The sequence below is a fragment of the Tarenaya hassleriana genome, unplaced genomic scaffold (assembly GCF_000463585.1).
Source record: "Tarenaya hassleriana unplaced genomic scaffold, ASM46358v1 Cleome13, whole genome shotgun sequence".
Classification (NCBI taxonomy): domain Eukaryota; kingdom Viridiplantae; phylum Streptophyta; class Magnoliopsida; order Brassicales; family Cleomaceae; genus Tarenaya; species Tarenaya hassleriana.
The window spans coordinates 604872-629754 of NW_010963495.1; the positions used below are offsets into that span (position 1 = coordinate 604872).

The 24883-nt window shown below is 39.0% G+C and overlaps 7 protein-coding genes across 12 annotated transcripts in view; 5 read left to right on the forward strand and 2 right to left on the reverse strand.

Moving 5' to 3' along the window:
• LOC104807266 (protein DJ-1 homolog C) overlaps positions 1-1547 on the forward strand; it is a 3551-nt gene extending 2004 nt beyond the window's left edge. Inside the window, exons 5-9 of the mRNA XM_010532469.1 lie at positions 1-66; positions 156-233; positions 324-524; positions 770-907; positions 996-1547. Of these exons, the coding sequence (XP_010530771.1) occupies positions 1-66; positions 156-233; positions 324-524; positions 770-907; positions 996-1229 (717 nt within the window). The 3' untranslated portion in view covers positions 1230-1547. The remainder of the gene's footprint in view (positions 67-155; positions 234-323; positions 525-769; positions 908-995) is intronic.
• A 15-nt stretch (positions 1548-1562) lies between these two features.
• Positions 1563-4578, reverse strand: LOC104807267 (ABSCISIC ACID-INSENSITIVE 5-like protein 6). 2 transcript variants are annotated; one of them, XM_010532470.1, is made up of 6 exons: positions 4537-4578; positions 2910-3807; positions 2400-2687; positions 2252-2323; positions 2114-2143; positions 1563-1914 (listed from the first exon to the last, which is right to left on the reverse strand). In XM_010532470.1, the coding sequence occupies exons 2-6, from the start codon at positions 3726-3728 to the stop codon at positions 1840-1842; spliced, it is 1284 nt and encodes a 427-aa protein (XP_010530772.1). In that variant the 5' UTR covers positions 3729-3807; positions 4537-4578; the 3' UTR covers positions 1563-1839. The 2 variants fall into 2 exon arrangements, with proteins under 2 accessions (XP_010530772.1, XP_010530773.1); XM_010532471.2 differs by lacking the exon at positions 4537-4578 and adding an exon at positions 4298-4489.
• Positions 4579-7409: 2831 nt separating this feature from the next.
• On the forward strand, positions 7410-8188 carry LOC104807268. The gene is made up of 2 exons (XM_010532472.2): positions 7410-7885; positions 7974-8188. Exons 1-2 carry the CDS (start codon positions 7486-7488, stop codon positions 8063-8065), a joined length of 492 nt encoding a protein of 163 aa, XP_010530774.1. The 5' UTR covers positions 7410-7485; the 3' UTR covers positions 8066-8188.
• A 3771-nt stretch (positions 8189-11959) lies between these two features.
• On the forward strand, positions 11960-15058 carry LOC104807270. Of its 5 annotated transcripts, none has more exons than XM_010532473.2 (5): positions 11960-12266; positions 13558-13716; positions 13809-14049; positions 14347-14491; positions 14728-15058. In XM_010532473.2, the coding sequence occupies exons 1-5, from the start codon at positions 12087-12089 to the stop codon at positions 14771-14773; spliced, it is 771 nt and encodes a 256-aa protein (XP_010530775.1). In that variant the 5' UTR covers positions 11960-12086; the 3' UTR covers positions 14774-15058. The 5 variants fall into 5 exon arrangements, with proteins under 5 accessions (XP_010530775.1, XP_010530780.1, XP_010530777.1 ...); XM_010532475.2 differs by having other exon boundaries at positions 11963-12266; positions 14712-15058; XM_010532474.2 differs by having other exon boundaries at positions 11982-12266; positions 14350-14491.
• A 1076-nt stretch (positions 15059-16134) lies between these two features.
• Positions 16135-19066, forward strand: LOC104807271 (ferredoxin--nitrite reductase, chloroplastic-like). Its single transcript, XM_010532479.1, has 4 exons — positions 16135-16636; positions 17251-17605; positions 17694-17982; positions 18126-19066. The coding sequence occupies exons 1-4, from the start codon at positions 16252-16254 to the stop codon at positions 18867-18869; spliced, it is 1773 nt and encodes a 590-aa protein (XP_010530781.1). The 5' UTR covers positions 16135-16251; the 3' UTR covers positions 18870-19066.
• Positions 19067-19543: 477 nt separating this feature from the next.
• LOC104807272 (B3 domain-containing protein REM21-like) lies at positions 19544-21312 on the forward strand. Its single transcript, XM_010532480.1, has 4 exons — positions 19544-19660; positions 20211-20631; positions 20726-20841; positions 20941-21312. The coding sequence occupies exons 1-4, from the start codon at positions 19592-19594 to the stop codon at positions 21187-21189; spliced, it is 855 nt and encodes a 284-aa protein (XP_010530782.1). The 5' UTR covers positions 19544-19591; the 3' UTR covers positions 21190-21312.
• Positions 21313-23581: 2269 nt separating this feature from the next.
• On the reverse strand, positions 23582-24747 carry LOC104807273 (PI-PLC X-box domain-containing protein DDB_G0293730). The gene is given in 2 exon segments (XM_010532481.1): positions 23582-24526; positions 24529-24747. Coding segments are annotated over 2 exon segments (912 nt in total). The 5' UTR covers positions 24656-24747; the 3' UTR covers positions 23582-23741.
• Between the last annotated feature and the right edge of the window lie 136 nt (positions 24748-24883).

A 24883-nucleotide genomic window follows, 5' to 3' on the forward strand; every position in this document is an offset into this window, starting at 1 on the left:
TTTGCTCTTTCCCTGGCCGAGCAACTGCTCGGGGAATCTGCTGCCAAGAGAGTGGGAGAATATCTGGTCTCTCTCCTGTTTTCATTACTGTTGTTCTTTCTTTCAGACATTGTTGAACAATCTTTTTACGATCTTGTTTGCCGATCCTTTTCCAGCTCCTGTCCCATGCTCATGAGAATCCCAAGAAGGAAGAATTCTGTAGCACTGACTGGTCTCTCAACCACATTCCTCGTGTAAGTTGCAGAAAACCACGATTTTTCTGATCGTTTGTCCTTGACATGAGATGAGAAAACGGTTTTTTTATCTGGTGAAAATGAAAATAGGTTCTTGTTCCTGTAGCCAATGGATCCGAAGAAATTGAAGTGGTCACGATTGCAGATATTTTACGGAGAGCAAAGATAGATGTCACGGTTGCTTCAGTCGAAAGATCTCATCGAATCACCGCATCCCAAGGCACTAAAATTATCGCAGACAAACTGATCGATGATGCGGCTGAACTGTCATACGATCTGATCATTCTTCCGGTAAAGTCTCAAGAAAAAAAAGCTAATCTCCTGACTTACACGCCTTTTTAAACTCGCTGATCTTTGCTAAACTACAATCAATGATATAGAGGCTACGAAAGCTTTATCGGTATATCAATGTACATTGCCATTCCACCCGGAAAGAGATTTCATTTTACTGCATCAGACTACAAATTAGATGAATGTAGCTATGGTGGGTAATTCCATTCAATGTGTGTTGAGTTCTATTCTTTGATGAAATATAGGGTGGACATGTTGGGGCAGAACACCTGCAGAAATCCAAGATTCTGAAGAAACTTCTCAAGGAACAGCAGAAAAGCGGTAGAATATATGGAGCGGTCAATTCTTCATCCACCGTTTTGCATAAACACGGTTTACTGAAGGTAATTTTCTTATTTAGAAAACAAGATCGATTCCTTCGAAGTTCTGACAATGGGCAAAAGCTATAAACTTTCTTGCTGCAAAATGCAGGAGAAGAGAACAGCTTCATACCCTTCTGACGCAGACGGGCATACAAATCAAATCATAGAAGGGGCTGAAGTTGTAATAGACGGTAAGGTGATTACGAGTCCGGGACTTTCCACGGTTGCAAATTTCGCCCTGGCTATTGTAAGCAAGCTGTTTGGGCACGGGAGAGCGAGAAGTGTTGCAGAAGGGCTTGTTCACGAGTACCCAAGGCAATGGGCAACATCTCAGACCAAATGAAGAGACATTCTCGAGGATGACTTGATCCATGTCGGAGATCAGACATCTCGGGTTTCGAGACTTGTCTCGGTCACGGTATAACAGATACCCGGTAACGCAGACCCAGCCCTGCATTTGAAAGATTTAGGGACGAATTCGATCTCCAAGCAAGTTATTATAGCTAAGTTCCAACAGATTACAGAGTAGACAACCAACACATATGTCAGATGGATTTGTCACAGTTGCTTTGCTTCACTCCCAATGTTTTGTACTGTGAAATCACAACCCCATGATTTGGGCTTTTGTCATAACTCCTAAATCAAAAGAGAGTTGGCTGTCTGAATGGTCCATGTCTAGATGGAATCTGAGCTTTATTACAACATTCATCCAAATCTATTGTAACATAACCAGTGGTAAATCCAATCAAGCAACAAAAAAAAAAGAGTGCAAATACATCAGGAAGATAAAACCTAAGGGTTTTCAGGAAGACAACTACATCAAACTGAATTCAGTTCATAATTTACAACCCCACAGAAACACCTTATCTAAGTAGTAAATACACATCTAGTTTCTAATTCCTGCATGCCATAGTTCTGCGGTTATCTTGAGTTCCTCTGCAACTGGATTAGCTCTACCATGGACCCGTCAATGTTCTTCGCAAGCATTGCCTTTTGCATCCCCATGGCTGGTGCAGCGATTCCAGGAGCTTCAACAACAAATGGCAGCAAAACATGGATTAGCATTCATCACTCCTTTAACTGGTCTCCTTACGAGGAGACTGGAAATTGAGGTACTATCTGATGAGTTTCATTCTGCTCAAATTGCCATTTGAAGTATAATTCATTATTGTGTGGCACAAGCTAGACTGCCTTGAGCTAAAACAGAGAAACTATAATGGAGATTACCTGATTTTTCTGCATTTCCATGATTTCAGCCTGCATGAAATTGTTTGGTTAGGACAATCAAAACCCAAAAGAAGACTAAAAACAGAAGAGAGAGGTCTATAGATTCCGAGACGTAGAAAGGAAAAAAAATGGGTATACTTGTTTTTTCTGCAATTCATTGTTCAATTCTTTTAGCTTTGCAACTTCAGCTTCCAACTCCAATGTATATGCCTGCCCAACCAGAAAAAAAAATGAGAAAGTTGATGAGCATTGCAAAAATTTGTTACAGTAATAAACATGAAATTACCTGTTTTCGGGCACGTGATCTGGCAGCTGATTCCCTGTTCTTGATCATCCTCTTTTGCCTTCTTTCAATCACTTTCTCAACAGCTGCACCTGATCTTCTCCCTCGGCCAAACATGTAAGGAACAGGTGACAAAAATGCATCCATATTGCTCTTAGGAGTCAGATCAGGAGACATCTGGCTTCTGGGAGATGCTGCTGCAACTGCAACACTTGTTTTAAATTCGATAGCTTGTAGTGAATTGCTGCTCACAGGACAGTTCTGCATTCCAACAGTCGAGCTCCTCACTTCCTGACAATACAAAAAAGCAAGCATGTCTCTCATCATCGTTTCCTCAAACCTGTTCCTTCTCAAGCATAAGCAATGATCTTAATAAGTTATAAATCCAAAACCTGCTTAATCCTACAAAGGAAATTACATCTGATTTTGCTTCACAGAATGGTATGCATCAAACATTTCCAGGTAAGTTATCAGGTAACCACATACACTTCAGTTTTCCAAGCTCTCTGTTACCTGTATTGCAGGTTTGGAACTGTCCACCATATCCACGGTGTTGTTAAACGCAATAGTGGCTTGCTTGGGGAAGGTGGTCTGCTGTTGTTGTATCAGTTGCTGCGGCTGTGACCGAGGTGGCAGCCCACCCATCTGGATTCCAGCGGCATTGCCCGAGAAATCGGGGTGTTGGCTAGTAACAAAACTGTTCTGAGGTAATCCAAAATTCGTGTTACCACCGAAGCCATAGAACCCGCCATTGATATTGCTAGGCCTCTCCAACGATTGAGGCTCTTCCCTAACTACACCGGCCCTGACCAAGAACTCCTCCAATGTCATCTCTCCCAACGTTTGCTGTCTCTGTGGAACATTTGATCCGCCATTACTACCACCACTGCCACCATCATTGTCACTGTCCCTCATCAACTCCTTCCAAACTTCATCAACCGTCTTCTGACTAAGCGTACGAGGTAAAGTTAATGACCCTTGCCTCTGCAAATTCCCACCAGCAAAGCCAACACACCCATCTCCTCCCACAGCTACACCTAAGCTGTTACTATTACCAGTGTTAATGCTATTACCATTGTTAATGTTGTTGTTGTTGCTGCTGTTGTCATTCCTCATGGCCTGGTTTTCCTCAGCGTTCCATATGTTCTTCAAGAGCTCATCCATGTTCATGGACCCGAAGTCCTTCCCTAACCCTCCCCATGTGTTCTGAAACTCGTCGAATGTCAACGAGAACACCGAGTTCTGCCTTGCCAATGGAAGATTCCCTGTCACCGTCTGCCTCTGGTTCATGTCTCCATCAGCGAAGCTCTTGAAGTTCACTCCAGATCCCATTTTCAGTATGAACTTATCTCATACACGACTGAACCTCTCCAGATTCTTTTCAAGCTTTCCTTTGCCTTCAGCTGGACGCCTACAAGAAAAACACACACACATACACACACAAGAAATCAAGCTTTGTTACACGTGAAATATCTGAATCCATTAGTAAAAAATATTCACACGCTCATATGAAACAAAATGAAGATGCAGAAACTCAGTATGAAAAAGTCGTGATCAGAGCCAACAAAACAGAAGAATGTGATCTCAAGATTTTGAACACAGACAGGAACTACTCTTGTCTGAAAAAGTCGTGAACAACAATGGGTTAATCACAAACCCGGTTACACATATCAATAATATACGAGAGCAAGTAACTAAGTATATCATTTCACTAAATCTCCAACAGACTGGGATGAACAAGCTAACTACGTACAAAGCAGACTGACGACTGTAATAATCTCCGAAGTAAACATTAGATTTAGGCAAATCGAATTCAAGCTTGCATCTCCGATACCCATACAATCTAGAAACTAGAAAATCTAAGCAAAACATCCAAATGAAGTACAAGAAGCAGAAAGAACCATTGCAATGGTAATGGAAAAAGGCGATTTTCCGGCAAACCAATCGAAGCTCGGACACTGTTTTCGACGAGAAAGTTCATGATCGCTATCGAATCCAGAGAATCTAAACAAAAACTCCAACCAGAAATTGAGTGTACAATCGATTTATCGATCAAAAAAAGAAAAATTAAGCAGCTCAGTTACGCATAAACTAACAAGGAAAAAAAAAAGAAGGGGAAAAAAACAAAATTTCTCCTTACCTTTCGTAAATTTTATTTATTTTCGCAAGGAAAAAAAAACTTTGCAGAGAGAGAGAGAGAGAGAGAGAGAGAGAGAGAGAGAGAGAGAGAGGTGGACAAGTGTCCGGGTGGTACTTGTCGTCATGATATAAGGTGAGTATAGGCTGTTTGGATGCAGTGATTATTTTATTCGCGATAAGGTTACAACTCAATGCAGCTGACGTCAGATGGTGCGTGAGCCACAGATATTGCGCAACGTGAACCAATAGGAAACGAGGAATTTCTTAAAAACCGTATGATGGAGACTTTCTTTCAGCGAATAGGATCTCGAAACGTGACAAAATCACAACCGTTGATTTCTCAAGGAGAATCTTTCGGAATCCTCGTAAAATGCCCATGTCCAATTAACTACAGGTTCACATAAGAATTTTTATTTTCTCTTATATTTATGTGCAATTTTAAAAATAAGTTATCGAATATTTAAGCTATGTAATTGTTTACTTGAATATATGGATCAAATGGTTTTTTCTTTAGAAATATTATTCTACTGCTGCTAAATCTTTATCCGGCCTAAGAGAGTTTTAGAAGTTTCAAATGGGACAATATAATATTTATGTGTTTTAAAATATATTAAATTATGGAAATGACAATTAAAAAAATGATTATGTCGAAGATGCGTGCATGAGTGTTTTTTCCACTATATATAAAAAAAAAAGGAAGTATTCTTTCGAAGGAAAAATCATTGTGGTCAAAATCAAGATATAAATCAATCTTTTCATGAAAAGTTTAAAACTTAGTTTTGAGGTCGATCATTGTAAATGATTATATAAAATTTAAATACTATGTGTATATCTCTAGATTTTTGAATATTATACTAATGAAACATTCGTATTATTTCTAATATTATTTACAACTGAATTTGTGATAGCTATTGAACTTTTTTGGACCAAAACTTACAAAAAAAAAACAAAAACAAAGTTGAGAAAAGTTTAAAAAAAAAAAGTTTAAAACAAACTACAAAGGGGGCAAAATGCGAATCTTTGTATGAAGTGGCTGCACCTGCAAGGGAAGGACATCTGCCACGTGGCGCACTTCACCCCCCACAACTCTAACATAATATTCTTTTTTTAACATTGAAATGAAAATTGGACCGCGATCAACAAGTACTTATATCTTACAAATTAAATCGGATACATACTCTAATAATTTATAATTATTTTCGAATGTGAGATTTGGCAGAAGCTATTGGGTGATTTAATAACATGTTCGAACTCCGCCCACCACGTCTGTACGGATCTTCTTGATGGAATAAATATCCATTGTTTTTTTCGTTAATCGGATATTTTGAATCGATAGACAGATTAATTTCAAGGCGGGAGCGAATCATGTTCAATCTTCTTTTCCAATTTGAAATTTAAATTCGAGACGAAACAAACGTTATTAATCGATAGCGAAACCAAACACATCCATCCCCAAGTGCAAACCAGCTCTCCAACTCAGCAGCGACCCGAGTCCACTCGGGTTCCGGGTCGGTGGTCAACTCACCCCTGACGTGGAAAAGGTTGCAACTTTGGCAACTGACCATATGTATGAATTAATTGATGTGTATTCACGAATCATTCTCCCGCAATCCTGTCTTGCTGACGTGGACAACCTGTAAAGTTATCATCACTTTACCAGAAACAAACCCACAAGACGAAGAACACGGCAAATATGAATATATATGTATATTTACATATTCGTTACAAGTTGGAAAAAAAATGGTTACGGGCATTCAGATGTCTTGATTGTTGTGTTACCTGTCGTAAAGATGGACACGCACATAATGACTCGAACTCGTATTTATAATGTTCGAACCGCTTTACAGTCCAAATGATTTGAATTTTTTTAGGGGACGTTAATTATTGAGAAAATAAAAAAAAAGACGGAATAATTATTGACATATGAACAAAAAATGATAATAAAAGAATAATATATACAAGTAAAATGGAAAAAAAAAAACGAGGGGCGCAATGCTCTGATGTATGTATGTATATATATACTTTTGATAGAATGATTTGATATTATGTATAGAATAATATATTAGAAATAGAACTCAAAATGAGACATTAACAAAAATAGCCTCTCTTTATTATTTGATTTCAAGACATACTTTTTTCTAAATATGATTTTGTGACCACTGTGAACAGAATTGTAATCTGACCACGTATTAATCGTATTTGTCATAATGTTAAATTTATGGTGATCATACTAATTTATTATGTTTATCTCTTGTATATCTTATTAACTATTTGATAAAAATATTATAAATTTAATGTTATAATTATTATAACCAATATGTGATAAGTCTGTAATTTTTGTCATATGATCACAAATGAAAAATGTATATGAGTTGAAGTGGAAAATAAGAATATTTTTTATATAACACCACTCAAAATTTATTTTCATATCGTTTTTTATAATCTGATTATAATAAAGAACAATGATTATTGTAAGGAGCATAATTACGAAAACCATTCAATAATTTAAGAAAACTATGGGTAAAAATATTTTGAGATAGAATCCAATGTTATTTTCCATTTAATATTAAATTTTGCAATTAATGCTTATTGGAATATTCTGACTAGTGATTATCTTACAAATACAAATTTAGGAGTGTTGAGTCCAAATAGGTTAAAAATTTTAAATCTTTGCAATGGATGCACATTAAAAAAAAATTGAAACTTTATAACATCTAGAGATAGATTTGGTTGTTTAAGTCAAAATCCGTAAAGGATATATATATAGAAGGAACAATAAGGTCATACATTGTAAACGTAATATAAACTCGGGGACTTTTTGGACATTTACTTAAATTTATATATACATATATATATGTGTGTATATATAAGAAAGTGGCTCGCACGCGTTATGCGTATACACAAATAAATCACCCGAAAGAAACGGGGGAAAAAACCTAGCCGCCTTCAAATGTCGAACCGAATCGCTCCGCCGTCACAGCCGCCGCCGCGGCCTCTGTTCAAGCAGCACTCGTGGTCTCCGGACGCCGACCGTGACGAGGCCTGGATACGCAAGAAGAAACGCCCGGGGTTGTCGTCGTCCTTCTCTGGCGTCGGCGGAGGACTCGACCGTAGCAAGAGCGTGACCGACGAAGATCTGGAGGAGCTCAAGGGATGTATCGAGCTAGGGTTCGGATTCGAACCTGATTCGCCCGATTTGGACCCGAGGCTCTCCAGCACTCTTCCTGCTTTAGGGTTTTACTGCGCCGTCAACAGACAATACAGCAGCAGATTGTCGCGGACGTCGTCTCAGTCGTCGATCGCGTCGGAAGGTGATGTCAACAACTCCAGTTCCACGATCTTCGATCAAGGTGCGTGAGATCGATTTTTCGGTTTTTGAATTTTCTGGGGTTGTACGGGTGATTTTTTGATCTGACAGCGGAGATTGATTGATTGTAGGTGAAGATCCGGAAATGGTGAAGCTGAGGCTGAAGCAATGGGCTCAGGTGGTTGCTTGTTCGTTGCGGCAATTATCCGGTGAACCCAATTAGTTGAATTGAAAAAATTGATTTTTTGTACAGAATAATGAAAATTTTGTAATGATTTATAGAACCAGATATACAGTAAGTTACTTTTCAACAATATATATATATATATATATATGTTTTTGTGTGTGTGAATGATTGATTGATTCATGTATTCTTCGTGCGAGATATTTGGTCTCTGACTTCTGATAATATTTGAAATCAACCTTATTTTACTACCCAAAAGTGAAAAAAAAAGTGTTATTTATGATCAAACCATATTTCTTAATAAAAATAAAAAATTTCTGGATTTTAAAAATATCATTGTAAATTTTTTCGACAAGTTTGATTGTTTTCTAGAACTTGTGATATTGTTAAACTATTATTGTAATTCATAGAATAAGTCATTTGATTATTCGTATCTATTTTTGTTTTTGTCTTCCCGTACGTCTTATCGCTTTAATATACTATAAACGTATGGAAGTTCGAAAACTTAAATTATTCGTATCTTTACGTATACATACATAGATACAGATATATACACGTATATCTCGATCTAGTGGTTTAAGTAACAATTTTCCCACCAATTTTTAGGCAAAAAAATCTGTTGGATCATTCCATTAATTTTATAGTAGCTACCTTATTTTTTAAATAAAAACAATAATTGTAACAGGAGGAAAAGGCAAAAATAATCACTCTCATACACATATCATCATATGGTTTGAAATGTTCAATGCATGCATCTTATGGTATGGTACCTTCACAACTCATACAACTCACCCATCATCATACAAATATATATATATATATATATATATATATAAAAGTTGGGGGATATTCATATGCATGTGGATCGTTATCAATCAGAGATACTTCCATTAATTTTTGGGGGGTTAGAGCGTAACGCGGCAGATATCTCGGTGTCCCACGGTCCACATCCCCTACCTTTCCATGTTATTGTTTTTTTTTTTTTGGTTTAATGTGATTGTGTATATATCAAAAGTTCAGAAATGGTTACAACCAGGTACTTAACCTGTCAACTGAAATGAAAAATTATAAGGAATTTCCATTGCAAATGGTCAAAAGTACAAAGACATTCAAAAACAAAATATCAGTCCTAACTCGTTGGTTGCCGCATAAGATAGTACCAATTCTTCAGAAGTGAGCATGATATTCTCATTCTTTCCAACCGCAAAGACAACAAGATGTTCCGTATGACCTTATCAAGCTTCCATCGTACCTTTTCCAATGAGTTAGACTCATTCTTGAAGGTGTGATTGTTACGTTCCCACCAAATCATGTAAGTCACCGTCTGCAAGAGGAGTTTCACAATAACCAGCATGTCCCTTGTGGTATCGTTGGCATCCGACATGATCCATGCCACGCAATCCGCCATCCCTGTCGACGGGTCTCTCCAGCATCGTCCTGCAAAATCGTTCCAGAGCGATGTGCTGTAACGACAACGCAGAAATAAGTGATCATGCGTTTCATCAACCCCTCCGCATAAGCAACACTTTGGATCCATGCCCATTCCCCAACGTATGAGGCGGTCCCTGGTCGGTAGCTTGTGCTGAATAGCCTGCCACAATAGAAAGGAATAGCGTGGCACAGCACCACGAAACCAGATTACTGAGTGCCAGTGTACCCGGGGTCGTGGTGTACGCAGCTGCCGCCATGTTTTTGTCGTCGAGAAAGTTAGTTTGTAGTCGTTGTTGCCATGCTTCCACAAGAGTCTATATGTGCCACTCTCGTCCCCCGGTAACTCCAACCCCGCTAGTAACAATTGGACTTGCTGGATAGCATCTGACCGAGCTCCCGCAGCACGCCACGAGGAATTAACAACTACCTCTCGAACAGTGGCTAGTCGCGGAATGCGCATCAGGCGTGGACCCAGCTCCCCAACATATTTGATAAGTGTCCCCAGGTCTGACCAGTCATCAAGCCAAAAGAGTGTCGATTTCCCATCATTCACCTGCATCTTGATGAATCTCCGAGCCACCTCTCGCATGCCCAGTAACTTTCGAAAATTCCATGATGTGCGCGAGCTAGGCTTTAAGTCCCAGAAGCTCCTAGTCTTGAGAACGTTCGCATGAAGCCAAGCAACCCAAAGCGAGCCCGATTTACGAAGGAGAATCCAGATCTGCTTCAGTTTGAAGGTGTTGTTATAGTCAGCCAGTTTACGCAGCCCTAGACCGCCTTCCTCTCTCAGTAAGCAAACTGTGTCCCATGATATACGAGGTGGTGCCTTACTACGAGTATCGGATTTCCATAGGAAAGAGGCGCACATGCTATCAACCTTCTTGAGGAAGCGCTTGGGTAACATGAAGACCGAGCTCCACGAGTTAACTAGCCCATATATGACCGATGAAATGAGCTGGATTTTCCCTGCTTGGGAGAGAAATCTTGTTGTCCAATTGTTCACCTTGCCTTCAATCCTATCCAAAAGCGGCTGATAATCTGACTTTGATAGTTTACATGGGCTCAACGGCACACCAAGGTAACGGACAGGTAGCTGCCCCAATCGGATCGCGATTTGAGCCGAGATTTCATCCTTTCAGAATTTGTGATCCCAGCCAAGAAAAGTTCAGACTTATCCCTATTAATAACCAGTCCTGAAAGCAAGCCAAAAGAGCGGATAATATTAGTGGCTGCCAATAGTGAATGAGCTTCGCCGCGTGTGAAAATCATCACATCATCTGCGAAGGCAAGATGAGTGATACTCGGTGCATGACATTTTGGATGCGGGGTAATAAGTCCAGTGGTAACTCCCTTGTCGAGCATCCTAGTTAAGACCTCCATGGACAGGATAAATAGATACGGTGACATTGGGTCGTCTTGGCGTAAACCTCTTCGCCCTTTGAAATAACCAGCAAGTTCACCGTTTATAGATATGGAGAACTTTGTGGTTGTAACACATGTCGTGATCCAGTTTACAAGAGTGGGCGGCAGGTTCAAGGTTTGGAGGACCCGAAGGATAAATCCCCAACTTAGTGTATCAAAAGCCTTCCTAATATCAATTTTCAGCATGGCTGATCTTGGCGCCGCTTTGCAGTTATAATCTCTGACCAACTCTGTAGCAAGCAAAATATTCTCCAATATTAGTCTGACCTTTCATGAATGCTCATTGATTGGCCGAAATAATCTTATCCAAGAAGAGTTTCAGCCGTTTAACCAAGATTATCGAGATAACCTTGTAGGTAGTATTGCAGCAACTAATGGGCCGAAAGTCAGATAAGTTCACCGCACCCAGTTTTTTGGGGATTAACGCAATGGTGGTTGCATTAATTTGTCCAAGCAGTCTGCCCGTGATAAAAAAATCCTGCACCGCTGCAACAAAGCAAGTACCCACCGAGTCCCAAGCAGACACATAAAATTCCATGTTATTGTTTACATCTTCATGTTGGGTTTTACCCAATAAATTTCAGAATTCTTCGCCCATTCGGAGAATGATAAATATTTTTAACGATAAATCGGTAGAAATGATGATTTTACCGTGTCATGAGCCCGTTTGGATTTAGTCGTTTATTAACTTAATTACAAGCATTCATTAATCATTATATGTACATTTTTCAAATAATAACACATGATTGGGCCTATAAAAGCCCAATAATACACTACAAAAAGATACAAACCACTCAAATTACAATTTAACCGCATAGCGAGAAAGACGGCGCCACGCGAGTGATTGACACGTGAGATTCACGCGTCGAATATGAACAATTTTCCCAAAGTTTTTTTTTTTCCCTTCGAATAGTTCGGAAAAGAACAAAGAAATCGGCCGCGTTTTTTTTTTTAGTCGGCGCAAGAAAAGCGGTCGAGTTTCCAAAACGCACCAAAAATATCTGCCTGATATTTGTGCCAGATATTATTGTCCGCTGCTAATGTGGCACTCTATGCCACGTGTAAAAGCGGCGCCATGTGGGCCCTCCCTTTTTTCTCTCTCCCTCAAGATTTTTGTTTTGTTTTCAGCTTCTGGAAAAGAAGATTTCAAGAGGCGAAGATTATCCAGGTCGAGTGATTTGATCGGGGAGAACAGGAGAGCGTAACCATGGAGCATAATTTCGGGGTGAATTTTGTTCCTCCCGAGCTGGATCGCGGGTCGGAATCGTCCGCAACGTTGGAGTCCCGGAGCGAGTCGGCTCGATCGAACTCGTTCGAGTCCGCTGTCACGGTCGAGAGCTCGCGGTGCTGCTGGTGCGAGTCGTGCTGTGATGCCCATACGAGACCGGTAAGGCAAAATCCCCTTCTCGCTTTTTCGTGATCCGTTCTTCTTATCTAATTCGGGTATCGTTTGATGCTTCATCGATGCTCCATGAGATCGTGTTCCTTCTTCGTAGGCTTGTTTCTTAGCTTGATGAGAATATCATCATTTACTCTGTTCATTCTCTATGATTTAATTTATTTATTTTTTCACCGGATTTCATTTTGTGTTTCCTTTTATTCGATTTTGGGATATCTTTGGAAGTGAGAAAAGCATTATTTTGAAATATTTCTTCGTTCTGATCGTTTTGGCTCAGGAATTCGCGTATTGATTTGAGTACCCATGTCTATTTATTTGTTTATAGAATGCGTTTGCTTGGTTTTCTGTTTCTATTTTTTCCCCTTTTTTGATCTGATTTTTTTTCAATTGTTTTAAGAGCTTTGAACCCTAGGAAATGTGATGCAGAGCTCATACTGGTATTTGGATCCAATCCCAGCCCTTGAAATTTTAAAGTTCGAATGAATCAAACCTATGCAATGGCTTGATTGAATTCTGAACTTGATTGTAATATCCCTCTGATTCTTGTGAATTAATTAGGCCTAACAATCAATGGTTGATGACTGTGGATCCTGCACTGAAAAAGGCCATGTTTTTATGGAGTTCGTGTCTTCCGTCTCTCTCTTAATATAAAGTTTGCTTGAAATGGCAACGCACTTGGGCCGATTACCATCTGAAGTAGTTTGTTCATTATCTCTTATCTGTTTGCTATCATTGGAAGTGTTTTTGGGTATACCGTCGTTGCTATAAGCACATGGAGTGTTACTTTACGAGTCAATGTTCCCTCCGTGCGGTTGCTTCCATGAGATTGAAACATATATGAACATTCTAAGTTCGACTGATTTGATCGAAAATCGAATGTTATATACACAAAATGCCTAGAAAATCTTTTGAAGTTTCCAAGGGACCCATTTCCATAGACTTTTTTTTTTTTTATGTTGGTGTTCTACTTGCCACAGTGAATGTCCTTGATCACTCCATGTTTCGGGGGTGGATTGCGTCGATAGAACAAAACCATCTTTCTTGAGAAACATTGAGCATGATGAAATTGAATCCTGAATTGAAAGTGAAAACGGGCTGTGATTTTTAGCGTTAGTGCAGGCATATCAATGTCTGCTATAAAATCATGGGCATGTTTCATTGCCTTTTGATGGTTAATTATTGACTGACAAGAGGTAATCATATTCTTCTTTTCACGGCGGAATTCTTCCAACAGAATATGTCTCATTTTTCTTTGTCCCTTATCAACCTCCTTCTGCAGGATGAGTGCAGTGGTTGGACGGATGAGAAACACAATTCATATCTCGATTACTTGGAGAAGTCGTTTGTCAGGAAGTTGCACTGCCTGATGGGAGGAAAGACTCATAGATTATTCACAACTCATGATCTGCCAACTAACCCTTGCAAATCCAGTGATCAGGTTTGAGATTTGATTCAGTTTATCATCTAACTTTTTTTAGATTGGAATCGGTTGTATTCTTCAGTGTCTCATATCGCATTTGTGTTCTGCAGTTTGTCCGCTGGCAGAAGATTAACTTTGGAAATAAGAGGGCTCGTTTGGACACCTCATCTGACTTTTCTCTTCATGAAAATCCAGCGGCAAACCATTTTTCAGGAAACAGTGGAAGTTACACTGCTGTCCGAGGAGGTTTGTTATGTAACGAGAAAACCAACCACTCTGGTGACAAGGTTTTGCCCGGGACATCCTTGAAAAATCTTGTAGGACATGAATGTTCCACTGAAATCACTGCAGGTAATCATGGCTTAGTCTAGTTAAACTTAACCCTCACTAAGAGATTCTATGTAGAGTTATAATTAAACTGAGATTCACAAGCTGAAGTTATAATAACTGAGATTCTATGTTCTGTTCACAATGTGAATTATCATAGTTTTGTAGCTATATCTGTAGATGCTCTCTTTTAAGGTTGTCTAGCACAGCTCACTTGTATTAACTTTTACAAGGCTCACCTGGAGGAGGATATCAAAAACTTTAGTTCTATTCTACCTCAGAAATGCCTTAAAGAGTTCACTCTTTTTCATTATTTGCAAGAAGAAGGGAAGAACGATGATGATGGTATTGTAGCTCTTTCCGCTGTTTACGATTCAGAGGGGTCGGGTCAGAACTTCACAGACGGAGAGAAAGAAGAAAGGCCATTTCAGATCCAAAACTGGAGTGCTCAACCAACAACAATCAGGTAAATTAAAACAAGAACACCCTTTTCTCCGAATGCACCACTTGGATGGATCTGGAACCGTTAGCTAAAGTTTGCTGCAACAAAAGGGTGTTTCAGAGTGCCCAACAACAGGAGCCTCCCATAGATGCTTAGGACAAGAGGGTTGCGTGTCATGTGTTTGTTAGAGTTAATGTGAAAGATATTCGAAAAGATTATTGTGATATTAGATTTGATTTCACAGAAAAAGCCTTCCTCAGATTGAAACTGGGACCTGAAAGGAGCAAAACCTATGAAGTGAAGTGAAAGTGCTGTGATCTGAGGTTGAAGGCACATCTGACGACTGATGATGAACCCAGTTTGTATAGAAGAGAGGCTGGTTTTGTCCTCTTTTAATTAGTCTTTTGATATTTTTTTCCTCATGGATATGTAATTTTGATATTTTTTTTCTTTGAGAAAAATGGGAACCATGCCATATTCGTTTATCTGCTCTCCTTAATTGTTCTTGAAGAGCCTAGGATATATATATTTGAGGGCATATACCTTTGTATTAAAAGGAATATACACTTTTGAAAGTATTCTCTTTTTTTTTTTTTTTTGGGGTAACTATCACATGAAATTCCATGTGTATGATTAAAACAGAAGATGCGACTCTTGAAGGGATTTGAAAACAATGAAAGCGTTTTATATATTTACCACTTTTGTATAGTTGCTGGTTTTTGGACGAACTCTATCAACCATGTGTCCTTTTGGCGAGGACCACTGTCTAAACCGGAAGAGCCACCAGTTTTGTTTATTATTATACCCAAATAAAGTCGATATTTTAATACTAATTTCGGAAAATAATCTGTGTATATAAAAAAATACAAATATTTTTAATTAGAAAATGAATATTTTTAATAAAAAAAATCAAAGTCCGATATGACCAAAATAACAAAAAATCGATATAATTTTTATAGAATATTTTAATTTGAACATGAAAATAATTTATAAAAATCAAAATATCTATCTAATAATAATATTTAATGTGTATTTTATTGTAGTATATTGCAATAATTATTTTCACATGGAATGATGAGTTTGGAGGTTTGAATTAAAAATAAAAAAGAAACAAATTTGGATAACGAATATTATAATAAAATAAAGTTATGGCGTTTCTTTGCCTCTAAGAACAACGCTAAAGACACTTGCCATAAATGTAAGCACCGTTCCATAAAACAACCATCAAGCTTGTTGGTATAATATATAAGAAATATGTGAAATTGGATTCTTATTATTCGTGGTCTTATGTTAAATTACAACTAAAATTTCTCCAATTATTACTCAAAACGATGTTATTAAATGAGGAGATATAATATATATATATATAACGATTGTAAAGTCATCTAAATTATACATATAGATTAAAGTTTTAGGATTTATACATAATTTAGTTGTTTTTAATTTATATATATATTCATTTTAATTAATCAAAGCTATTATTATTTTTAAAAATTCTATGTGAATGTACAAAAAATAATTTTGTTAACATGTCAAGGTATTTCATTATTTTTTAAATAAAATAAATGTTGCAAAAAAAGAAAAAACAATTACTAAAATAGAAACAAATAGAAAGGCAAATCGGAGGCGTTTTCTTTCGAAAAACAATTTGATCGCAGAAGTAAACTTGACCCTTTGGACCTCTCAAGAGCTCATCTCTTCCCCTAGAAAATGGCCACACGTCTCCCACCTCCCCTTACCTCCTTCGACGACGACGACGACGACGAACCCTTCCGACAACCTCCATGGCTTCTCTCTCTGTCCGTTTTCTTTCTCCTCAAGCTCTTCTCTCATCTGGGTCTTCCTCTAAGCCCCAAAGATCCGTTCTTGCCGCCGCTCAGACGACGGCGCCGGCGGGGTCTGCGGCGCCGGCGGTGGATGCCGAAAGGATTGAGCCTAGGGTTGAGGAGAAAGATGGGTTCTTTGTCCTGAAGGAGAAGTTTAGGAAAGGGATTAACCCTCAGGAGAAGGTGAAGATCGAGAAGGAACCTATGAAGCTGTTCATGGAGAATGGAATTGAGGAGCTGGCGAAGATGACGTTGGAAGAGATCGAGGGAGACAAGACGTCGAAGGATGATATCGATGTTAGACTCAAGTGGCTTGGTCTGTTCCACCGAAGGAAGCATCAGTGTATGTTTTCTCTTTCTCTTCTTTAATTATTTCTCATTACTTGGTCAATTTAATTGTACTATTTACACATGTTTGTTTTATAGAAGTGAAAGCATATTCGGAAATGTAATTGTTAATTTGAAAAAAAAACTCATTTTGGTCCAAACGCTTTAGAGAATAGTATTTAAATTTAAATTTGTGCCTAATATTCCTTTCTCCGGCGTTCATTGTTTCCTTTTCTGCAGTGGAACTTGTGTGGCAACATTAGATTCATCGTTTCTGCTAAAAACTTTGTTCATATACTATCTGATTCATAGTGGATCATCTGTTTGATGATTTGATGGAGAAAGGAGGCCAAAGATCTCCCATATTGCAAAAGTATTTCTTGTCTTGCTGCCTAAATTGTTCAATTGGTGATGTTTCCGGTAGCTGTTCTGTCAGATTCCAAGTTTTCTAGGATCTGGTTAGTTAGTTGAGCACCTCAGTCGTTTTCGTTTTCATGTCCAAACTTTGACCCTTTGATTTTTCCTGGTACTTAGTTGATGGAGTCATGTTCATTGAACTGTTAAATGATATCGCTTCTGTTCCGAGCAATTATGTGTTTAATGGGTGTACGTATATTTTCTGCTGTGCAGATGGTAAGTTCATGATGAGGCTGAAGCTACCAAATGGTGTAACAACGAGTGCACAGACACGATACCTAGCGAGTGTGATCAAGAAATACGGTAGCGATGGCTGTGCGGATGTAACTACAAGACAGAACTGGCAGATCAGAGGCGTTGTCTTGCCGGATGTGCCTGAGATCTTGAAAGGACTGGCTGAGGTTGGGCTAACGAGTCTACAGAGTGGAATGGACAATGTGAGGAACCCGGTCGGTAATCCTCTCGCCGGAATCGACCCCGATGAGATCGTTGACACCAGGCCCTACACTAACCTCCTCTCTCAGTACATCACAGGCAACTCCCGAGGAAATCCTGGCGTCACCAACTTGTAAGATTCATCTGGCTTTGTGTTATGCAGGGAGACGGGTTCTCCTGTGATGAAATGCTAAGAGGGTTGCGGTTGTTGTTTCTTGCAGGCCAAGAAAGTGGAATGTATGTGTAGTTGGGACTCATGATCTCTATGAGCATCCTCATATCAATGATCTAGCGTACATACCCGCCAACAAGGATGGAAGGTTCGGATTCAATTTGCTGGTGGGAGGATTCTTTAGTCCCAGAAGGTGTGAAGAGGCCATCCCTCTCGATGCCTGGGTCCCTGCCGAAGATGTTCTTCCATCCTGTAAAGCTGTTCTAGAGGCCTACAGAGATTTGGGGTTCCGTGGAAATCGCCAGAAGACAAGAATGATGTGGCTCATTGATGAACTCGTGAGTGAAAAAACATATAGAGACTGTCTGTTTTCCTTGCAGATTCATCTAGTGATATGGTAGCTTGTTATCGAATCATGTTTCGTGGTGTTGATCTATTGGTTTATATCCGTATTTTGATCTCTGATGCCCGTAAAATGCAGGGCCTTGAAGGGTTTAGAGCTGAGGTAGAGAAAAGAATGCCAGAGAGGAAGCTCAGAAGGGCACCGTCCGAGGATCTTATCAAGAAACAATGGGAGAGAAGAGACTATTTCGGTGTCCACACTCAGAAACAAGAAGGCCTCAGCTATGTGGGCATCCACGTCCCGGTTGGCAGGCTACAAGCCGACGACATGGATGAGCTCGCGCGCCTCGCCGACACTTATGGGTCGGGCGAACTCAGACTTACAGTAGAGCAAAACATCATCATCCCCAACGTGGAAAACTTGAAAGTAGAAGCTCTCTTACAAGAGTCATTTCTTAAGAACAGGTTCTCACCCGAGCCGTCCATCCTGATGAAAGGCCTAGTCGCTTGCACGGGAAACCAGTTCTGCGGGCAGGCCATAATCGAGACCAAGGCAAGAGCCATGAAGGTGACCGAAGAAGTGGAGAGGCTAGTCTCTGTGACGAAACCCGTGAGAATGCACTGGACCGGGTGTCCCAACACGTGCGGTCAGGTTCAAGTTGCGGATATCGGGTTCATGGGATGCATGACCCGGGATGAGAACAGGAAGCCCTGCGAAGGGGCCGACGTATTCGTGGGCGGAAGGATAGGGAGCGACTCTCACCTGGGCGAGGTTTACAAGAAGGGTGTTCCTTGTAAAGACTTGGTCCCTTTGGTTGCAGAGATTCTGGTGAATCAGTTCGGTGCTGTTCCCAGAGACAGGGAAGAAGACAACGATGAGTGATGTCTGATAATCTCAGTTACACCCATGAGTAACACAATAAAATGGAGACGAATACAGCAGTTCTGTTTTTTTTTTCTCTTTTTCTATGCTTTCTCTGTAATTTTTTTTTTTTTTTTTGTTAATGTAGTGTAATACCGATTTTTTTCTTGTCATTATGCTTATCTTTTCCGTGGAAAGATCCTGAATTTCTCTAACAAGATCAATCTAAACACCCATTTGAACGGATGCAAGAACAAGAAGAAAGAATTCACAGCAAGAAAACTGAAAAAACGTGACACTAAAAGTTCAAAACTTTTGAAGGGATTCACAAAGTTTCTTTACGATTTTCATAAAGTAAATTTGTTTATGCATCTAAATTCATAGATAGGTAGCAGTTGTACTGTTACCAGACCAAAGCATTATGCGTGTTCCTCCTCCTTTCGCCGCTTGGCAACAAAACTGTCCTTGGTCTTCCTCAGCCTTTGACCATGAAAAATCCGTGAAGAATCTACAGAGAAAAAAAGTTTGAAATTTGATATTATAGCAAATTTAGGGGTCTTTTTGCAATATTTTCCAGGCCAATCCGTAAATAATCTGAATTTTTTTTTTAAAAAAAAAGCTGAATCATAGTACTCTGTTTCCTGTCTATAATACAGAGTTCGTATTTTTTTTTCCCGTTGCTGTGAATGCTTTGCATCTCTCTCTCTCTCTCAAACAACGGCGATTTCATCTCTCCTCCTTTCATGGCGACCAACAACGATGCCCGTCTTGAGTTCTTCATGCCATACCTTCCATACCCCTCCGATCTCATGGTAAGTATAGTGTAATCACTATCACGTTTTTTTGTTTGTTCTTGTTCTCGTTCTTGTTTGTGCGTCTTGGTTCTTGTTCCGTAAAGTTCGAGACTTTAAGAAATGATCCACATCTCTCTCTTTCTCTGTAAGGAAAAAAAAAAGTTTTTTTTATTGTTTCAGATGTTCTGATTTTGCTCCAATTTTCTTGTTTGTAAAACCTGTTACAGTTCCAAGTGTATGGATACTGTACCTTCCAGAGTGTTTTCCAACTTTCTGGGAAGGATTTGTTGCAGAGGCTGACATTGGACCTTGTTTTCATGTTTGTTTTCGCTCTTGAATTCTGTAATCTGTTTCCTTCATTTGGGTTTTTGAATCATTTTCTTCATCAACTCGTCTATGATTCGATCGATGCTGGGGGAAAAGGTTGAAACTTTCTCCGTAAAGAAGCGAAAACTTAGGCACCCTCTTCATCCGATTTTGGGTTTGAGTTCTGTTGTGTCATGTTTGTGCATCGGTATCGGCACTTAACTTCTCTGACATACAAACTACATTGTGTCTGCTTAAGCAGAATCTCCCGCAGTCCTTCAGCCGCTACTTACCGAGGCCTCTTCCCGAGAGAGTGATCATCAAAAACTCCAGCGGAAACTTCTGGAGAGTCCGCGTGAAAGGAAGGAACCAGTCTGCGTATTTCGCGAGCGGCTGGAAAACATTCGCCCAGGACAACAATCTCAGGGCAGGAGAGTTCATGGTCTTTGAGTACAAGCCTCCAGCCACCTTTCACGTGAGCATATACGGTCTCTCTTCTTGTCGGGAGAAGAGAGCCCAAGTCGAGATCCAAGAGATCTCCGAGGAAGAAGACGTGATCGAAGCTGGTGACAGTAACGACATTTGTTCACCCCTAATGGAAGAAGATATCTCCGATGAAGACTTTCTGATGGACACAACAATACCGGAAAGTATCACAAAGTTGCAGATCGGTGGTAAGAAAGGTAAAGTTTCCGAAAATCTCTATTATCGTTATTTGTTTTTAACGTAAGAATCGATCGTTTATTTGGACAGTTTGCATTTATATATGTTAAAAAGGCCAAGGAGCATCAAGCAAACGGAAAGGTCTCGTTGTCGAGAATCCAGAGAGATATCTCGACGATCCCACGAACCCTTTCTTCGTGACCGAGCTCAAGAACAGGAAATTCGAGCTGGTGAAAAAACTCGCAGTCTCTAGAAACACGATCCTATCGACTATTCGTTTAGAAAGATTTTAACCATTTATCATCCATTTGCCTTGTATGATTATACAGTTGGTTCCTACTCAGATGGTTAGAGACTGCAATCTGAGATTCTCCAAAACCATACGCTTCATCGACGAGTTTCCATCGGAAAAACTCGAAGGAAAACGCGTTCCATGGAAGGATAAACGCGTTTGTATTAACCGGTGGGCAAGAGTTTGCAGAAGGAACAAAATCAAACCCGAAGACAAGATCATATGCGAGCTTCTTCGCGAACAGGGTACTGTGTATGCCATCAAGATTCACATCATCCGCGGATGATAAAACGATGGATACGAGCTTTACTTTCTCGGATTTTATCTTGAAGTTCGGATATGCGAAACTTGTGTTTTTTTAACTTAACTTGCATTGTCTGAACTTAATCTAAGCACCTATGTTGTTGTTGTTTTGTTTCAGTTTTTGTCTGGGATTTGGTTTATATTACGCTAAAAGAACTATGGGTATCAACTTTTTGTATGTTCACACGTGCGAATTAGTTTGGGTCAACCCAGGGGTCGGCTCTCTTCCTCCAATTTACGCACGTGTTTGTTGAATACTCATCACCAGTGGAGCGCTGCTCAAACGTGCTGGTATAACCCTCGTATCTATAGGGTCTCAAATATATCCTTATATAATTTCAAATATAGGTTTAAATTTGATTCTTTTTTTGCTCCACACTCTTTGTAAAATTATAGTTCTTTGAAATTTTTGAAAACGTTAATATTTTTTTGTTTTGTGTCAAAATGATAATATTTTAATTTGGAATGATGATAGAAAAAAAAACACGCAACTGAGAGTTTCTATCCATAACTTGTGTAATTTTAAAAAGAAAAACAAATGTAAGAATTTATTTAGATATTTTATGTTCTCTAATATTTTGCTCTGATGTCCGTCGAATTTCGATGAGAAAACATGGATTATGAATAGGTTTTAATAAAGTTTTAAATTTTTTACATATTAATATTAATTTTTTTTCCACACGATGTGTGCGTATTATTATCTATTTACAGAGTTTTACAACTCTTATTCAATCATATGATAGGTTCGGATCTAATAATTATACCGAAAACTAATAAAAATAACGACGGAAAATAAGCAAAGAGAATAAATATTTGGCGAACAATATAATTCTTCTTTGACAAAAAAAATAAACAATATAATTCTTGAAAAAAAAAAACAAAGGCAAGAGAGAGTTGTGTGTGAAAAGAATATTGAACTAATAAATTAATAATAATATAAAGAATCTAGAAAGTGTTACGTGGAGATAGTGATAGTGGTCGGCCAACGATATTTACACGTTGAGAGGGTCAATATACTAACACGTGTGACCATCACAATTCACAAATGCCAGCTCATCATTTGGTCAAAGCCTTCTCTTCATTCTAGATGCTTTGCACTCACAATTCTTCCCTTTTTTTTAGGTTTTTGTAAAACAAAAAAAAAAATGGAAAGAGGGCAAAATATGAAAAAGAAATATATAAATATATTATGGATTCACTAGCTAACGGTATTTAGTCTTCGGATCTAAAATACCAAAACAATGGATAAATGAACTTTTAACGACCCCACGTGATCTATTTCTATTCAAATTAGTCTTAATTATTTAACATAATCTGCATAGATTTAATAATAATTAGTTTTATTTTTCTATTGTTTTTTCTATTGTTAATACATCCAACCTCTGCTAATGGTCGTACTTAACTTCACAAGACTTTGCCAAAATCCATTATTTTGAAAAGATTTTTTTTTTTCAAATGGTGAATGTTTACAAACGGTAAATAAAGATTTTTTTTATAATTTTTTTAATAAAAGTATAGCGCAAAACAATCATTATTTTGAAAAGCATAATAGAGGAGATGTAGTATTCAACTTACTTATACGCGTAATTTGTTTTTGACAAAACATAAATAAAACGTTTATTTGACTAATAATATAAATTAATTAATGGCTTAATTATCTCATTGGCTGAAGCAATTCTCTCACTTAAAGGATTTTCGCCTAAACCAGAAAACGATGTGAATTTATTATATAAACATTTAGTTGTGTGATTAATTAACCAATTAAAAAAAAGCGGCTCACTAAAAGTGCGAAAAGCACTAAACAGTAGGGGTGTCAAACGAGCCAGCTCGGATCATTTTGGACTCGGCTCATTTGGCTCGGATCGTTTTGGGCTCAACTCGTTAGGCTCGTTTTCTAACGAGCCAAAAAAACCTTGGCTCAGATCGCTCGTCAGTTTTCCGATCTGAACGAGCCGGCTCGTTGAGCTAAAGATATATAATATTTTTTTTTATATTTATTTTAAATATAATTATAAATTTAAATAAATACATAAAATTTTAATAAAACATAGGATGCTTAGGTGGCTTCACCACAATCCTTTAAACTCCTTTATTAATATATATAGATTTAAAATAAATCTTCAATAAGAACTCAACCACTTGGATTTTAAACTTAGCTCACGTCGGAGTTATTGCTATCACCCCTTGTAAGTTTTATAAAATTTTAAATGAAATCATAAAACGCTCCCATGATAAATGTTCCATAATAAAATTATGGACTCCAATTATAAATGTTTCTAGGTCCCGCCGCTTATAGGGATATTGCTATTCTAAGCCCTTTGACTTTTCCGTTATTTATTTATAGCAAACGCTAACGCATTCCTTTCAAGGCATAATAAATAAACCGATCCAAACCAAACACCGTAGAATTATTCAAACTTTGAAGATACATATGTTCCATGTCCGTTATTCACAAATCAAGTAACTTAAGACGCACGCAACGTAATCGACAACAGAGGAATCTTCGGGTTCTTGTAATGACCGATGCCCGAATCATCAAACCCTCCCTTCGATTCTTGCGTGCGTAAGTCCGACACAAGCATCCACGAAATCTCCTTCTATGAAATCTGTCGAGAAAATCTGAAGCTTGTCTCCATGTCCCTTGGAAACGCACTGAGAGATGAACAGTCTCGCGTATCCTCTGATCCGGTCAGTCACCGGTTTAACCCACACGACCCCGGTTTCCGGTTTAGGTGTTACCGTATTCTCCACCCGGTAAAAGAATCTTCTAGAAGATATCGACGGCTGCTGGCTAAGAAACTCCATATTGCTCTGGAATTTCGTCCAGGGAAGATCGGTGTCGATCCAGTTATCTTTCAGATAATCCGAATTCCATAAGGGTTCTCCTCGATTCGGCCTCGGGGATTCCCTCGGTTTCCAGACGCAGATCACCCTTTTCGGCAGAATCTCAGACACTGACTTGTTGAACAAGTTATCGTCTTGCTCAATCAGAAACTGCCCTAACTTGTCCGCCAGGTAACCCTCGAACCCGGGTGGATCCTTGTGACCGAACTCCGTACGCATCTCGAGTATCACAATCTCGGAATGTGTCTCAGACAAGAACCTGATGACGTCATTGATGACGACGTCCACGTCGTATGACGTCAGGATCCCGTGGCATACGTGGCGATCCTCCTGGACTCGGATATCGAGAACTCGGGCGCCTATGACGAGCTGCTCGTAGACGGAGAGGGTTTGGCATTCAGCCAGCGGTCGGGAGATCAGAGGAACGCCGATATCGTTGGTGGCGGAGTCGTGAGTTCCCGGCCACACGATCTTGTCCGATCGGGCGGTCGGTAATCGTCGCCGGGAAAATGTGAGCCGCTGGATTGCTGGAGATCTTTGAGGGTTTTTTCTTCTTTCGAAACCTTTTTCTGATGCTCGAGTTGATCGCTGATGAACGAAAACATGTTTTAGAGACGAAGAGGAATGGTTCTTGAGGATCGAATATGGATCTTGTCGAGGGTATTCGACTTTATAAATATTGTGTGATGTTTGTTAGTTTTAGGTTAGAACATGTGCAACGTTACATAAAATCATATTATATATTTTGTTTTTTCCGTAACGTGTACGCGTTTTTTTTATTATATAAAAAACCCGAAATTAATTTAAATCCTAGGGTTGTGGTTAGGCTGTTA